Source organism: Opisthorchis viverrini, assembly GCF_000715545.1.
Source record: "Opisthorchis viverrini unplaced genomic scaffold opera_v5_63, whole genome shotgun sequence".
Taxonomy (NCBI): Eukaryota; Metazoa; Platyhelminthes; class Trematoda; order Opisthorchiida; family Opisthorchiidae; genus Opisthorchis; species Opisthorchis viverrini.
The window spans coordinates 1,927,627-1,946,224 of record NW_008751719.1 but is presented as its reverse complement, the minus strand read 5'-3'; the positions used below and the strand labels follow the sequence as shown (position 1 = coordinate 1,946,224).

Below are 18,598 nucleotides of genomic sequence, written 5' to 3'. Positions count from 1 at the left end.
GGGACTCTGTGAGAATCGTGTGGACACTCTCCAGTATAGCTCAGTGGGTCTCCGAGGTACACAAACCGCCATACCACGGTAAGGTCCAGTCTCTTCGTGACGGGATATGTTATCTGTGAGAAGTAAAAGCGACACAAACCGTATACAGCATTCCTACTCTAAACTAGACCACTTGGTAGAGGACGAGTGTGCGCCCATTTGCATTACCGCTGTCTGCCAACGGTAGCTAAAACAAGAGTAACGCACACTACACACGGTGCACGGAGTGTACATTGCTTTGGCGTCAGTGATTAGTGTGTGCGTTGCAAGCACCAAATAACATAGATTTCATCAGTTCTCACTGATAGATAGCGGACGGAGAAAACACAGTGACTCCAGAAAAACTATTGGTCTCCTAATTCATTAAACCGCATTTTATCAGGCACACTGACTGATGGAATGTTGTGCATCGAGGCGAGAAAAAAATGGCGTGAATTAGATTGATGCTGTGCCCAGTCGAATTGACTGGATTTCTCTCTATCGCGATTCGTCGCCCCAGCGCGAATCTTCATTCTCCCTGTAACCATGCGGTATCGGTGCCACATGTTCTTTTAGAATTATTCTACTACAAAGCGGGCGCAGTTGAGGCGCGATGTTAAAGCAGCTTACCGATTCGCTCAACTAGGGTTAGGGTGGTGAAATGTGTAGCAGAGGTCCTGGTATATAGTGGTGATGTAGAATGAGGCGAGGATGTGTTCAAGCTCATAGTAAGTACCGTATTCATTGACGGCATGACCTTACTATGATGGTTCATACCGGAATAGCAGTCTCACTGCAGTCTCCTGTCCCACTCTGTTTGTAACGCACAAATAGTCCCCTTGCTACCTCATCCCATTGACTGCGTTGGCGCGTAATACCAGTTTATGTGACCATCCAAGTAGACCGGCAACGAGACAGAGACGTGGCTTTGTGGCAGAGTGACGTGTGTAGCTCTACAAATTCTGTGTGTCTTTCTTATTTTAGAACTCCACCTCCCGTGTTTGCGAAAAGTTCGGTGACACAAGTGTTCGTTCATGAATATGTATCAGTTGAGTCGAAGGACAGTTTTCACTTGTTCCTCACCTCGAACTTTATTAATCAGTATGACTTTTCATAGGGGGGCGAGATGGCCCAAGTGGTTAGAGCGCGAATTTACCGACCGGAAGGTCTGTGGTTCGAACCCGACCTCACCCTCTCGACTTCCCACGTCTAGGCTTGGGAGACCTGGCAGTATCCCAGCCCTCGTGCTTCCTCCGGGTGGCATGGCAGCCAGGCACCGAAATGGTGTTACACCTGAACGATTTTTTCCATAGGGAAGTTTGATGCAAATACAAGCATTATAAGTGTTGCCACATTTATGTCTTTAAAATCGCCTTGTGTTGATCTTGAAAAACCTAAAAGGAATAAGCATATCAACAGTAACAATTTATCTGATTCCCACATCCTTTGGAATTTCGAGGGGCACCGTGACGACTCGAGTGACTTATTTCCTATCAGATACTGTCGTGTATTGGGATGGACATGCTTGAGAAGGCAATTCTTTCCGCTTAAGTGTCGTTCACTACTGCTCCGGACGACCCCGTCAATAAATTCGTGGAATTCAATCCTCACAATCTTGTTTGATTCTCTACTGAAATATCGCGAACTTGTTGCGGATGACATCTCGATAACATGTACACTTGTGTCCAATGAATCCCGTTACAACTACCCTACAGTAAAACCAGGCTCGGTAAAAAGTAGCGCTCTCGAACCGTTTTTGTTAGAATCAGAGTGAGTAGTGCCGGGAACAGTTTTTTTACGCCTGTCCCATCCTGGTTGAGTTTCTTAAGAAGGCTTATTTTTGTCTCTGGGACTGCCTGTATTGAAGTGACATTCGTTTCAACACAACCAGATTACCTCAGCCCCAATTCTTGGTCTCGAGTGCCTTCTGTCCGTGTTCGAGATGTGTTGTAGTTTTTCCCCAAATCTCTGTATTGGTGTACCATTTTATACCACGTCTTCAGTGTTTATTTAATTTTTTCTTCACAGAAAACTTTTTTGGGTTGGCTGCGATGCTATTGGGATTCGGGATCCGGATGGTTTTGTGTTCTGTTCGTCGGTTTAATCACTGGCATTATCGCCTGCCTCATTGACATTGGGTCTACGTGGATGTCGGATTTGAAAGAGGGCGTGTGTTTGGAAGCGTTCTGGTTCAATAGAGAACAATGCTGTTGGTCATCCAACCACACGAATGGAGTATGCGAGCAGGTACGTTATTGCTTTGTTCTCCTTTTCTAAATGTTCACCGTCCGTCGTTCGCGACTCGTAATGGATGTTCCTTCCGAGTTCCGTCCACATCTAACTGGCGCTCTCTATAGCATATCATATTATAAAAATCTTAGAGGGATTGATTAGATTAGTTCATTCGCCTCTGATTTCAAGGCTGATATAGCCTCACACCAGAGTTACTTGAGTTCCCAGTGCCCAACACATAAAAATCTTAGAGGGATTGACTAGATTAGTTCATTCGCCTCTGATTTCAAAGCTGATATAGCCTCACATCAGAGTTACTTGAGTTCCCAGTGCCCAACAGCAGTTGAATGTAGTTACTCACATTTCCTGTGTTTATACACACGAACGATGGCCATATAAGGTAAGCTCCATGTGGAGAGACTGAGCAAAATCAATCCTCTTGTAGCAGTTCATAAGCGTTAGCAAAATTAACCTACTTCGAGTTGTGACCTCTCTAGAGTAGGAGAGCTGCACATATTTTCATTTCGTAATTTTATCAATGGAGCAAGCTTTCACATGAACCTGAAGACTTACCCTTCGTTATTCGATAAAATGTATGGATATGGTTGTTAACCTACCAATCCCTTTTTTCTCCACATTCAAGTGGTACACTTGGTCCCGTCTATTTTTGGACAAAGACCCAACGGGTGCGAATCCTGAGGCCTACTTCGTCGGGTATCTTTTCTACGTTCTGTTTGCCCTTCTCTTCTCCGTGGTTTGTGTGCTTCTGGTACGAATGTTCGCACCGTATGCTTGTGGTAAGTGACGACCCAGATACTCTGTCCATCCGTTTTTTATGCAGCTGTTGATAAGTGATGTTATTTGGATCCCCTTTTTACCATTAGTGGTTTTCCAAAGCTAAAATGTTTTCAAACATAATCTGAACATATTGGTACTGTAAATCCGTGTTCGTCGTCCGGTTACTCCATTTTCTTAGGACTCCCACTATTTTTTTTGCTGACCCGTGGTAATTTTGACTCTGTGTTTCTAGGCAGCGGAATTCCTGAAATTAAAACTATATTGGGTGGTTTCATCATCCGTGGCTACCTGGGCAAATGGACTCTGCTCATCAAATCTGTCGGTATGATTCTGGGCGTGGCAGCTGGTCTATCATTGGGTAAAGAGGGTCCCATGGTTCATATGGCATCGTGTGTGGGCAACATACTCGCCTACTTCTTTCCAAAATACGGGAGAAACGAGGCTAAGAAGCGTGAGGTGAGTCATTTGAAAAAAAAGAGCGTTTCCAGAACAACGGATTTAATGATGAAGCGAATGACCAGGGAAAATTCTATCCTGCTTTGACCATTTTAATCTCATACCTCAGAAGGAATTCTTCATGATGGAAGTTCGGACGTAGCTCATAATCGAATCAAATAATCATCCGTCCACAATCGAATGAAATAGTTACTGAAGTTGGTACCATTCAACCAAGTTTTTACGATGTGTCAAGTAGAAATTTGGCAATCTTGCGATAGGATGATTAATGAGTGAAACAGTAGGTAGGGAAAATTAAGAATGCATGAAAATTTGTCATGAATATTTTAGTTCGGTTTATGGGGTTCGAACCCGACCTCTGCCTCTCGGCTTCCCCTATCTAGGTTTGGGCAACCTGGCAATATCCCAGGTGCTTCCTTCTGATGGCATGACAGCTAGACACCTAAAGGGTGATGCAGCTGACTGACCTTTTTTGGTTTATGTGTACACTGTTTTATACCTACCTTTACTGATCATGGACAGACGTTGAATGGATTCTCAAGTGTCTGCATCTAACAATTTAGTATTTAGTGTACCCGACGCCAATAAGGCCACCCATTTTTATAGCATTTTTCGTCCGTTGTCTGAGCTGAAATATCCATGTTTTCTTCACGTGTTCACCGAATTATTAGTCAATTTTGATACTGTGTTCAGAATACCTCCTAGATAACTGTGTGGCCACTGGGAGTTTCTAAACGCAATGAAGACGAGTTTGAACTGAAGGCTAACTCGATCATCTTTCGGAATATGCGAAATCCATTGTTTTTCCTAACTAGAATTCAGTGTCTTTCGCATGCTTTGTGTTAGATTCCGTAAAAATTTAGTTCTCGGGTTCCCCCCATCATGATTATTTTCAATCGATCCCCAGTATTTCAGTCTTCATTCCAGCTGGCCACGAACATTTCCGAATAGTTTCTAATTCGTATATTTTATGGGGTCGTCTGCCAGTCCAACATACTGAGAGGAAGCAAGATCTCGCTAATTGGGCACCGTAGACGAAGACCTCGTCTTGTTGAGATCTGGTTCTATCGACAAGGGAAATGGATTATCTCTGGGTGCTCCTGTCCGGGACGTCGCTACTGATTTTTCCATTTGGTATAACCGAATTATGTTGCATGATTTGTGTAGCCTAGAAATGACGTTCCTGGTCATGGTTTTCGGATGGCGCGGTCCACCCTTGCAGCCAAACCGTTTGCAGATCTACAGCTCGTCTAATCACTCACCCAACCAAGTGTTTCGATAACCGAAGCCTGGTTAGCACTGTCCTATTACGCCGCTAGACTCAGGACTTGGGAGGGTAGTATCACATCCCATAATCACCTGTGGCATTTTTGGTTCGAGGTACAGTGCTCAGGGAAGTGCTGTGCGCAGTGACGTCCAGGACCACTAGCGGCATCTGCACTGTGCCAGTCAATAAAAATGGTAGTGGATTTTTATCACAATCGGTCATAGTATTGAGAATTTTCCTCAAACAAGTTCCATGCTTGCAGTTTAGTAATTTGGGGACTCAATGGTCAAGTCAGTTGCAGCTAGGGCTGTGTGAAAGTTATCCAGTGCATCTTCTTAGCTGATTATGTCGTAGGACCAGCCTCCATTCGCTAAGTCTAGCTGCATATCAATTTGGTTTTCATGGGAGACCCAGAATGAAAAAAAAAATGAATCGTTCAGCTATAACACCCTTCCGGTGCCTAGCCGCCATGCTACCCGAAGGAAATACGAGGGCTGGGATACTGCCAGGTTGCCCAAGCCTAGACAGGGAAGTCGAGAGGTCGGGTCCGAACTACGGACCTTCTGGTCAGTGAATTCGCGCTCTAACCACTTGAGGCATCTCGCCCCCATGGAGGGCACCCAGCTGGATCTCTTTTTTATGATATTCTTCAATTGAATGAGCTGCATAAAGGCCGCCTCATGTTTCAGTTGGTACGATATTCGAGATATTGCAGGGGATTTCCATAAAGGAAACTATTCACAAGGTTACTATGGGTAGTTTCCCGTATGCCGTATTTTTGTTCTAATGCTGCTGATAATTTATACGGTTGGGTATATCGGGCTGAAAGAAGGTTTCAGGTTGTGCCAAGTAGCAATATCATCAGTTAGACCCATTGTGATTAAGTGACGTGCGTGGCTGGCATAACTCTACATTGTTAGCTTGGTGATGCTTCATTAAGTGTTAAGACAGATGGGGAACCCACTTAGAGTTGGGTCCAGTTTAGGGTTTAGTTCTTCCTCTTCACTTCACTTAATGATCCTTCTTGTACGTCGTTTACACTATTTGTCCGCATCTGTGGATGAACTAGTGCTATGATAGCTATGTAAGGGAGAGGTTCTGTGAACTTTGGTCGGGTTGGGATCTCCAACCCCTTGTGGTAATGATTCTTCGTATGTTTACAACCACACACCGTCACGTGCTAACGTGGCTTATCGAAGACCGCCGTGCATACGCTCAGCAGTTCCACACCCTCACACAATGTTATCACTAACGGGTCGGTCACAACGCGCAAGGCTTCTTAGGTAGCATACAATTGTTTTGAGGTGTCATTCCGTATACCTTATGTAACCATCCTACTTCTTTTTTCAAGTTGGTTATCTCAAGCATAACTGTGGCTGGACACATCTGATACTGGTGTTCTCCGAAGGTTACCCTAGCGAGCGTAATAAGCATATCGCACAACGGTATTTTCTGAGATTAAGCGCACTTCGTTTCCAACCTGGTAATCGATGTCTCTAACCTTGGTGTGTCATCGAACTTATGTAGCTTGCTGACCATCGTCACCTGATACTCTACCGTTTACAGAGCAGTTTCTTTTCTTGTCTCTTGCTCAGTCACTGTTATGACACTGTGTTCTTTATTCATGTTGTGGTATGTTGACTATGCATTGATTACGCATAGTAGAAATTTGCGCATCCACCTTCGTTTGTCTCGAAGTGCCAGTGCAGTGTTGTAACTTCCCATTCATAGTTCTGATCAACTTTCCAATTGCCAGACGCCGTGAGTGTTCTTGGCTTCGTTTCCATATTCCCATTTCGTAGGCGAAAGGCGTAAGGTGTGTAAGTTACTGGTGCGAGAGACAAGTTCAATCTTTTATGAAGCTTGGGAAGTGCACATACTTAGGTTGACCTTCCAAGGTGTCCTGTCTTGGAGGGTCCTTGTATCAGTGTTCGACTGGTGCACATGTTGTCCTGTGTAACAAGTGAGGCCTCCACAAGATGTCTTTCGCTTTCGCACTCCGGCTATGCGTGATCACCAATGATGTATTTTCTAGCTTGACTTTGCTATATCCATCTGTTTTAAACAAGTACACCACCTTTTATTCTCATCAACATGCACCTATCCACTACGTAACATGGGTGACTTAGTATGATTTGCACGTACGCTGCGGACAAGATTTCTGACAGACCTACATTTTGACCACATTTTCAGCGATTGTTTCTTGGTTACATAGCTGAGGATCCAAATTTTTCGTTACAGACTCGATTGCCTCCTCTTTTCATTCTGTACATCAGCTTGGTCTCTTTCGTCCAGTTTTAGTCTGTCTCGCACGTACTACTACGGACGCCTATCAAGGCCAGTTTTACTGTGCCTATTATCTTTCTCTTGATTCTCTTAGTATCAGGATTAGGTTGATTCGTTTCCAAGGACGTGGTTATGTTGTGTCTTGGTGGACGGCAGTGCAACTCTGTATCGGTCCCTTGGTTTTCTGCTCCGCCCACTATGGTGTATCAAAAGGCACGGCAGCTCTACACAGCCCTTTATGGAGACAAAAGGAGAATCATTGCATCTGTATTTATAGGGTAACCACAGAGTGTTCCACAAGGTCGTGCTAGAAGCACCGTGAGGGGGCGAGAAGCGTCCAGTCAAGGATGCTCGACCCGGATTGGCTGGCATTCTGACCAATCAGGGCATGCCTTCCTTTGGTCCATGTCCTGCACGTGACATCCATCCAAACGATGTGATGTTCGGTTATTAGGATAGGCTGGTCTCCGTACAGGTTATCATCTTAATAAGTTCCAAACTTGCCTAGACGTCTTTGTATGTTATGGAAAGTTTAACTTCAAAACTGCGTTATAACCCGACATATTCGTTGCCATGGACAGCCTTTTTCAAGAAATCCCCATATAGATTGGTGGGTTAGAGCTTCCTTGTTCATCTTACATTATTCCTCGTGGCGCAGCGCACCTTTATTTGATTTGGGATCTGGGGTGGTCCTTTTTGCTCCGCTTAGTGGTCAACCCTCAATTAGAACTAACGGTAATTGGTCGTCAGTGTTTTGGACCAGGTGACCAATATGTCAAGTTATGGATTATCGACTGGATGATTTCAGTCAGATCACCCATACGTATATATGAAACGCTCTTCTGTGGGCCTCATCTGGGGTCTCCAAACGGTGGTTTTCGAAGCAGAGAGACAAGTATGTATTGCAGTAGCTTTACTTGGTCAAATTTATAAACGGTTTAGAGTTTACCTATGTTCGATTCTTGGTCTCAGCTTTATCAAGCGAGAGCTCTCTGTCGCAACGACGCCAACTTTTAACGACCTCCAAACATGCATTGTAAAACATTATTTGATCGGACTCACAGTGACCTCAGCAAGTCGCACACAAGGGAGAATCTCCATCGCAACTCATTATATATATATATAGTGGTTTGATAAGGGTATCGAGACCGAACGGTTGCTTGCTGCCTTACTAACCAACCTCACCCTAGCATGCTGCGTCAAGGTTGAAAACTTTTTCAGAGAGATCCTCAAGAAAACAAAACAACGCAGGGTGGAAGTCAACTGAGACCCTACAATGGTTAGCTACTTGACCAACGTTTCCAACGGAGATAATGTGTTGTGTTCATAATGTCTCCTCGACTGTTAACCAAATCTAAATAAATATGACTTCTTATCACGCGATAAATTATAAGATATCCCCAAAACAGCAGGTCCATTTGTAGAGCCTATCTGACCAAGTAAGGACTTTATTCCAATGTATCCGGATAGAACCGACTGGTTCAAGCTCAGTTTCATGGATATTTCCTGTCAGTTCATATCTGCGACCATATCCGACACTATAGCTGTCTAATACCTAAACAATACCGAGACGTTAGGGAATTACGTCCGATGAACCATCTTCCTGCAACCAGACGAAAGCGCAGAATTGATCATAGTAAACAATACGTATAACATCTCAGAGTTGGCAGATATCCTCAATGACGGATGGAAGTTTGGAGTAGAAAACCCCTAAAAAAAGCACTCCGGTGGAGAGTCAAATGAAGAAAAATCTGATGATATTGAATATTTTTGGTACTCTGAGAGATTCCAAACACAAAAAAATTTGAAACCTGTCGGAACCCAGTCACCCCGAATAGGGGGTTCTCGAAAATCTGGCTACTACTGAGATCAGTAGTCACGACTCTAGCCTTTAGGTAGATCAAATCATTTCCAATCTATACGGTACGGCCTGATGTCTAGTTACGGTTGCTTTGAACATGTGCAGCTGCGAATTCCCCTGGGCGGAGAAGAATAAACAACTAGCCGTTTGCAGACAAACAAAGAAAAACAGCACACCACACTGAATTTCTCAGTATAGAATGTAGCTACGGAGAATGAACCTGAGGTAAAACGAAGCTCGTGTTTTGATCTGCTTTATGGTGTGAATTTCGTCGGTCATCTGCTGGGGAACAACAAGCCCTGGTCTTGTCCAAATTTGCCGTTGTGCGTGTTTGGATATGCTAGTACTACTGGGTTTTGGGTTTTGCAATAGCAGAAGGAAACTTCAGATGAAAATGATCTAGACGTGCGCTCCCTGTTTACTTAGTGTCGTCTTGGGCGCTGTAGAACTTCGTGGGACCCTGCAACTTCTCAGATAACCCAAAATCCGTCAATAAAATCGTCACTAGTTCCAAAGCTTGGTAGACAACCATTTGTGGCTTCATTTTGGCTGTTTTTATGCCTAGTATACATTGACTGTTTATTGACGTCATTGACTTTCCTTTTTGTATTTCACCTCAATTTCTTGTGAATCCATATGATGTTTGATCAGTTGACAGAGAAAGGCTGTGCACATCAAGAGAATAAAGGGTTTGTAGCAAGTTTGTGGGTATTCTCAAATTCCTTTCAGTCATCTCAACTTATTGGCTTGTGTTTCAGCAGATATATGAGGGAACCGCTGATGTACCACAAAAAATGCAGACTACTCGTAGACTGTATTATTCATAGCCTGATCATTTCACCACGGTGCACTGCAGCTTGGTCATTTTCATTCTTTAGTAGATTGGTTGACTTGCTGATTCCATCGCCATACCGCAAATGATATTTAAGTTTGGTATAAAAAACAACACTGATAAAGAATGACGGGGTCTGCACAGTACATATCCCAGCCGTCTCATCCGGAGAAGTTTTACTGACTTCCCTCGTAATTTTACGTCGTTACCAGGTATTCTTCTACGCACCAGTTCCTTATACACACGCTGCAGCCAGCTGATTCTAGTTACGCTACGAAGGCGCTGGTGATCAAAGTTTTGGAGGCGTTTAATGTCTTCAAAAAGTAGGGACCAACTTTTGCAGCCATAAACTGTGACTGGAGTTGCCTTGCCATCCCGCGTCAGTTAAACTCATTTCTCAGGCCATGAATAACAACGCATCTTCGCAAATGTTACTCGAGTTTTACTAATGTGTGCAATGACTTCTTTTGTTACAGTACAGTCGTGGCTGACATGGTTACCAAGCTACACAAAGCGACCAGAAGTTCCAAGCTCTTCATCGTGAAATCTCAAACGGGCACAAGTAGACTGAAAATTCTGAATCAAGACCTTATACCTCTAAGGCGTAGAACACGCGCCGAGACAGAGCGTCACGCGCAACATTCTATTGAGAGTGTTATCACACTGGCTGTGAGTGTCGGAGAACAAAACGATTCCGTCCTCCTAATTCCACTAGTCTTTCTCCGGGTGTCATTTTGATTTCTCGGCCTCCAGGTCCTTAGACTACACAGTCCATGATTGTATCGGCGGCAAAGCAGATTCACTGACAGAGAACAGCAACCCCGGCGTACTAATCACAGTTGCGGTCAATAATTTTGGTCACTTCACTGTAAACTCGGAATGATCTGAGTTTTCATGATGAAAAGCGCGACGTTTAGTTGCAAAATTTAAACGCATTTGGCTTCGTCCAGATGCATTTGGAAGGGTTATTCTAAGAGCTGCAACTCTCTTGAAGTTAAGGAAAATAGAGATGCCGGTGGTATAAGTGGCACTGCTCAAGTATCCAATGCAGTATAAACGTGTGATCAGTGCGCTCTTTACGCGTTTGAAACCCTGTCTGTTGCCCTCGAATTTGCATATCCCGTACCGGAGTACGACGTCGCACTATCGCGACTAACTCTATTAGGCTCAGATGCTCGAGTAAAAAAGACCACTGGTGATGTGTGACCTAAAATTAGGAAATAATTATTTCGGAAGATACATCCAATGCACTGGATGCAAGGTGTGCTCCGTGTGCGGCCAGTACTCTGTGAAAGTAGTGTTAGAAGCAACCAGCATTTCAATACTGTTACAAAAATTGAGCAATCGCTATGGAATCTGAGCGAACGAAGGTAAGGATACATCCGCTGTGTTTCCAGGCCTTCAGCACAGGATCGAGCGGGGAACATTTAGAAGAAGGATTCGCTATTAAACTGGTATCATATTCTCTGGCCAGCGACTATTCCAAAATCTCTACCGCATGGGAATCTGCTCAAACTTACTTTGCAGAACCAGCCTTAAATCCTCAGTATCAACCGCTCGAGCCTTGTTAGACGTAATCAGGAGGAAATCTGCGGCGCCTGTGAACTCAGTTACCCCGATTACTTAAACAATTCGCAACACGGGACGAGACTAACAATTAGGGTTTGTGTAATAAGAACAAACACCCTGGGAAATCTTGTAACCTTAGTCCAGTCAGATATGGCACCAAAGTGATAATGATAAATAATAAATGCTAAGTAACCACTAGCGAATGACGACTAAATGAAGATCATGTAACTGCAGTTGGTCGTAGTCGAGATAAGTGAATAGAGGTTCTCTTGGGTGATACGCCATCAGCTTGTTTTCGACTGCGTGGCTGCATGGATTACTCCTCTCACCTAGACAAACGTAAACAGGTAGCCTACTCGTAAAACACAATCACTAGAGATTTGCATAATTCAATGGATCACGCATACTAATTAGTTACCTTGTGTAGAGCGCTTACTAACCAGCGGGAACATTTTTTACCAGTTATGCAAACTGACAGTTTCGAGACCCTGTCATCCATATTACAGCGCTCGTCAGCAACAGTCAAACAGTACATGCCCCTCTGACGCAACTTTCTGCTCCCGATAACCGGCTCGTATTTCGGTTCGACGGGATTTTTGTATGCTGGGGATGTTGGAAGCTGTCGCCTTCGTTGTCTGCTCGTCCTCACCTGTCCATTTTAAACAAAGGACTGTGGTTGCTAGGATCACCTTGCTTTGACACGGGAATATCCCCAGAATTAACCACAGCAACACTCATCATCATTTGTGACCGAGGGCGCTCCTTTGCTCTCCCCAATGGGAGGTCAGTTGCCCCCTTCCTCGCAGTAGGATCCATTGAGGATGATTATAGCATGTAGTTATGGGTGATACCTTTCACTGTTCAATTTAGTCTAATCATATCTCTCCATGAGTCAGTTTTTGTGTTTGCCTAATTGCAGGTGGTGTTTGCCAACTACGTGACTAACATTTCACTGCCACAAATGGTACTTATGTGCAAGAGATCACTCCATGCCAAGGTTTCCACACCAGCTATCCGATAGCTGGGCTGGCATCTGTTCCTGCGGAATTCAGTCGGTTGAGCCAAAATTCGCCAGTGCGTCTGGTATTTTAAATCTGTCCGTCAGTCCGATGTTGGACTGCACTGCATCGTTCGCAGAAGCTACCTCCACGAGAGCTGTCAGTTAGAGGTCGAAACCAACAAAGGCAATGTGGCTCCCTCGCATTACTTCGTTCGAACCGTTGCTCTTATCCAGCTGAATTCCTTAACTTTTGGCGGACAGCCGTTTTTGGCAAGAACCATCTCCACAGTACTGCTGGGTTGACGGAGTAGAAAGCTTCCTTGAGGCCTATTGAGAGAGCAACTAGTATCTGAGGGTGTTCACGGGATTTTTCTTGAAGCCTTCGTCAAGGCAGTGCAAGATCCACTTTACTATGATGAGAACGGAAGCCCTATTTTTTATATGTGTACTTCGACAGCTCCTGTAGTCTGACGGTTAGGTGAAAATGGTGCCAGGAGCTTTCCCCCATAGCTTAGTGGGCTTGTGCCTCTGTGATTGACAGATGAGATCTTAATTCCTTTGCGGTGTGGCGTGATTGAAACATCCTTGAATCCGGATGGAGCCTTCTTTTGCTGTCCGATTATATCGATCCAGTGTTGAAGTGTCAGTGACTTGTCTCTTGGTAACTTCTACCATTGTGATAGTATTCTGGCACCTGTTCTCTTCATTACGGTCAGGCTTTTGAGTTAAAGGCTTTGCTTGGGGGTGCTAACCGCCCTCCTGTTTAGGCTTGGACGCTCTGATGGTATTCCAGCTTGTGCATAACAATAAACAAAATTACTTCCTGACTACTTCATCACCGCGTTCCATTTCTGCATTCAGTGGAACGGAAAAGCAAAAATACGCTGCCACCGACGCCTTCTCTCTTACACCTCCGCGTATTCCTGCTTCCTAATCCTATCCCACCGTAATTACCTCCTTTCCAGTTCCCAGCATTAGGACCAGTAGCCGTGTTCGCCTTGCATCACCTTTGTGGCCACACAATTGCCTGTCCGTTTGCAAAATGACCGAGAAACACAAAAGCCGATTTATTTGATTACCGTTGATGTTCGCAGTACGAGCCAAACACGACAACAAGATGCTCTTATTCGTACGATGGGCTCCCTCCGCATGGATGTGCAGCCCGTCAAAAACGGATTTATGACGCAACTACTGTGATTGAAGTGACTGCCTCGTCTTTATCTCTTCGCTTTCGGCTGCTACTCTGTTGATACAAGGGACATTGTGAATGGCCTTGTCCAGATGCATTTTTCTGAGCCTTCGAGGGGAAGCACCTCTACTCCACTGGATAGCCGCTGATGTTTGTCTCTGTGCGGTTCTTTTGACAACGTTTGTGAAGGGACTAGAGAAATGTCAATGCATCAGTGGACTGCATCTCCGAATGAAGAAATGCATAGCCTTCTTTCGTCCTTTTACAACCCACTCAAACGTCAAACACTGTTGTGACATGAATGTGGTGGTTTGCAAATTTGGCACTGCTGAGACCCAACTGGATGGTCATCTTGGATTGGACATAAAACTCACAGACAACGAAAAGCGCCCAATTCAAATGCCCCAGTTACAGGCTTCCTTTGCAGTACCAAATTCCGGATCAGCCGAAATCGTTAGACCCCGTGGTCTCCACCAGCGACCTCATTACTAGCAGATAGCGATTGCAGGACTAGTCGCTGCCTACCACCACACCTTGGATACTAGGTATGCACTTGTCCGCTGCGTGGTGGCTCTTTCGAGGTCTAAGCAAAGAATGCACGCCCAGCCATTGCGAAGCCGATGGGCGAATGTAGAAGAACCGACTGTCACAACACCCGTTTGCTGATGCGATATCGGGTGTGAATGATTGCTGTACGCGAATCTGGAACTCCTACCTGTTGCGTAGCCTAGCCAACCTCTCCCAGGTGTAGGATTTCTAGTAAGACTGGCTTTTCTAGAGACCCAGAGATAGGTTCATTTTAGTCACAACCGCTATCCGGCTCCACTCTTCACCCAACACCAGGAAAAACTAAGTTTGTACACAGTGCGGAAAGACTGTTGTCCAGAAGCCTAACACCATCCGCGGGTTCTTCTATTTGACTCGTCCAGCAGGTCGTCGCGAGCCTCTTGGCGAATCGAACCATCGAAGATCACAAGTGCTTTCTCACATCCGGTAAAGAACGTTTTGACCCTTAAGTAGCTTTGATTTGGCCACTTACTTCCCTTCAGAGTTTCCGGCCGGTAACGGAAACGTGGACTGTGGATATAGGATCTGCTTCAGCCTCAAAAATATGCAGGCTTATATCTTCACGCAAGCATCACCGTACTCCTAGGGTGATCCTACTGCTCGGTTGATGGATGGTGGCATATTTCATAATCGGTGTCTTATTTACATCTACCTAGGTAATAGAGACCATCCGGTACATCTGGAGTTCCATCTCTAAAGATATCAGTCTGACTCCCAAATGTGTAACAAAAGGTCACTCTTTCTTCATTGTCTTGTGGCGACAAGAAAGGTCGTAACCCGTGAACTTTAAGCGGGATGTCCATCTGCGGTAGGGATTGTATCAGCTTTACCTTCACACCTTATCAGGCATTAGAGCAATGCTCACACCATCCCTTGACTTTAAAAATGTGTTCAACCTTTATATCGACCAGTCCTTCTAACCACTGTTGCTCAGTATGGGTATCCCAAAAGTTCTTGAGCATAATTTCTCATATCCACACACTTTTGGGTGTGTGTGTGTGAGTGTATAAAGAGCTCTCCAAAAGCCTACCCTGGTTAATGAATTCGGCGAACAGATCAGCAGACACCTAGTCAACACACCCGAGCTACCACTATTCCGACACACTGCCAAACCCCATGTATGGTTGCTTTCAGATCGATGTCATATGGAGACCAGGCCGCTTACTCACTGTTTATGGCTTAATCCAACCCTGACTTCCCAGTCACTTCTGTCTATTACTGAACAATCATACATCCGGGTACAAAGAAGCAACATCACGTGACCAGGACAGAAGACGATATGGTAGTCAGTGTAAGAAGAAGAAGCTTAGTCACCGTAGTAAATTTCATTAATTCTTATAGGTTTAGTGCGTACATTCACAAGTTCCATCTGAATACTCACCAACAGCATTTCTTCCCCGTCCAACTGTTGCTTCTTTTGTGCAGTCATCCTCTCGTGTAAGCCATCTCCCCATGAAAAGAGAATCTACCTTTTTAAAGACCATCTTCGGCTCGATAATGTTTCCCACTGAAGTAGATGAGAAAAGCGGTTTTGAAAGTCACTTCCAGCTTCTCAGTCGCTTGGTAGGCACTGTTGTTGTAGCAAAACATGGTATGTCAATTACCACTAGTATGTTTTAATGATATCAACTGACTATACTGATCGGTGTTCCGGCCCAATTAACGGTTGATCTCATGACGAGTTTTTTTATCGGACTGTATTTTCTTACCTCATGTGCCCAATATCTCCAACTGCACCCCAGTTTTTCTAGGACAACGTTATGCGAGCATGGCTCGTGCCAGCGACTTATCTTCAGGCCTCTTTGGACGTGAAATGGGGACCTTTCGTGACGACCCGTATGACAAACACCTATCTGTTCCATCGTTGTCACACGTTGTGTTAACAATAAGTGACTGGGATCTCTCCTTAAGCTACCACTGTTTCACCGGATTCGGTACATTAGGGTCACATGAACAGGGGGTCTGGAAGTGTGTAGTAGGGTAAGTTATGGGAAGGTTGGATAACGGAACTACTGAGCAGTCGGATTGTAAGCGATTCAGCCTTGATGGGTGTCGTACACTAGCGAACTTGGAAGTAACTGACTCTGCTAAAGCACGTGCTTGGTAAATGACTGAGATCCCACATTTCCATCCCCATGACCATCTATGCATACTTCTCAGGAGTGACCTCACTTGTCACCCACTTTTTACAAAAAAGTGTTTGACGTGCGATACTCGACCTTGAAGAATTCAATCGAATTCGGCGGTATTAACGAGGTGGTCGTATTATGGAAGGTGAATGGTTTACAGCTCTGGTGGCTATGCACAATCACACGCCGTTCAGGAGAGCGAGTCTTTAGACGGAGGGCACACCGTAATACATTTCAAATATTATTCTGTGAATAGGTTGAATAACGCCACAAATGCTGAGAAGCGGCACCATATTTATTCATTGTGGTGATATATGCTACTGAAATACCGTGGATACCACGCCAGACAGTATAAAGTTAACTGCGCTTTCTTAGGGTAATCCGTTCCCACCGGATAAATCACCACTTTCGACATTTCCCTTGACCGACCTTTTTACAGGGGTTGAATATACTTGTCTCAATGCCAATATGTGTGCTGTTTATTTGGAATGGTACGATGGACAAAGTTGGCACTGAAATCAAACAGTTGATACTTTACCTCTATTTTTCAAGATTTTGTCGGCTTCAGCAGCGGCTGGAGTCGCGGTGGCTTTCGGGGCCCCAATCGGTGGTGTCCTCTTCTCTCTGGAGGAGGCTAGCTACTATTTTCCAATGAAGACTATGTTTCGCTCCTTTTTCTGCGCCATGGTCTCGGCCAATGTGCTGCGTATGCTCAATCCGTATGGAAGCGATACGATGATTATGTTCTCCGTGGACTACAAAGCCCAATGGCATATACTGGAACTTCTCCCGTTCGCTTTCCTCGGATTGCTTGGCGTAAGTCTACTACAAGGTATTTATCGTCCAGTGGTGATTCCTCCCTGAATAACATCCCTTGATACCATCCATTTACCTTTGGTTTTCCGTCGGTGTTTCTCTCGCCATTGTTACCTTTTTATATATGAGCTCAAGCCGGCTGTATTGTGTACTCAGACTACCATAGTCTCTATACGTTATCCAGAAGTCTATGATTGATCCACCGTGGCTCATTTTGATACATACTCAACTCTTTAGCGAAGTATTTCTGAATGGTGATCGCTACACCACTGCGCTCGTGCTTTGTGTTTTTGTGTCATAATAATCCTCGTTAAGAGTTTTAGATGTTCCAACTTTTTACAGATTGCCCTATTCTACTCATAAGTTTACGGATTGTGGATGTCTTAACTGAAATTCATCATCCACCTTATATGTTCCCGCTTGTTCCAGGACATAACTTGTCTTTGCCTTGGCGGATCTTGTTTATTTGTTGCTTAACAAACCTATAGGACCATTACATTTTGTCGGCACATGTAAAAGTCTTGTCGCAGTGGATCCGGTGTGCAGGTATGCTGTGCCCCACGATTCGATCATTATGAATGCTTAACCAATCAGGTATGCTTTATTTCTACAGGGAATTTTCGGGACCATCTTCAACAGAATGAACCTGTTCATCTGCCGTTTACGTAAATCCACTTGGCTTGGACGTTACCCTGTTCGTGAGGTTCTAATTGTCACCTTGGTAACGGCTGTCGTGTCCTTCCCGCACGTCTACCTCCGCATGAACACTAGCGAATTGATTCGACTCTTAGTCACCCAGTGCAGTCCGGATGATGATATGTCGATTTGGTAAGTGTCATGCCGCGTGTTAGCTTAGTTCAAGTTCCTAACGCACTGATCCACATTAATGCATTTGTAAATGAAGTGAATAATTTTGTGTATCTTCGTTCCTATGGTATGCATGCGACATCTTGATACTAGTGTGTTAGCGACAAAACCTGGTTCGGAAACGGTGTATACGAATATTATGTGAATATAAGCAAAATACATATCCCGAAAAATCCCAACTGCAACCAAAAGTTGCCCAGTGGGTTTCAAGTGCCTGTGACCCTATCTGACTGGGAAGTCATGACTGGCGGGTCAACCGATCGTCACAAGCAGGACAGTTGCTGGGTCGTCGTTCGATTGGTCGGACACACCAACCACATCGCTCAAGCATGAACACGTCCGCCCGTTCAGACGTAAAAATTCAGATGCTTCCAAAGTGCGTTGGTGGAGTAGTGGTAACACGCTCATCTCGCATATCAGATATCCGGGGTTCAACTCCGGACACGCCCATTGAATATGCACTGCTGATGAGCTCTAATAAGAGCGAAACTCCAGTCCAGTGCTTCCCTTTAGTGTGGACTCGTCAGAACAAGAGGACGACCCTTCAAACGAGAGTGCTGTGAATGTGAACAGAATGAAAAATAGTTTATCTGGTGGTCGCAGCTGCTTATCGTACTCTCTCACTAGAATAGTACAAAAACACTACGCACAGCTCGAGATCGCTCAGTGATTAAGGCCTCAACTTCATCGTCATCATCATCATCGACAGCA

General features: G+C 44.7%; 1 protein-coding gene across 1 annotated transcript in view; it reads left to right on the top strand.

The window, feature by feature from the left end:
* Nucleotides 1–18,598, top strand: part of T265_04066 (hypothetical protein) — a gene marked incomplete at both ends in the record, with an annotated part of 38,659 nt that overhangs the window by 7,194 nt on the left and 12,867 nt on the right. Inside the window, 5 exons of the mRNA XM_009168701.1 lie at nt 2,047–2,265; nt 2,894–3,047; nt 3,281–3,504; nt 16,757–17,020; nt 17,634–17,848. Of these exons, the coding sequence (XP_009166965.1) occupies nt 2,047–2,265; nt 2,894–3,047; nt 3,281–3,504; nt 16,757–17,020; nt 17,634–17,848 (1,076 nt within the window). The remainder of the gene's footprint in view (nt 1–2,046; nt 2,266–2,893; nt 3,048–3,280; nt 3,505–16,756; nt 17,021–17,633; nt 17,849–18,598) is intronic.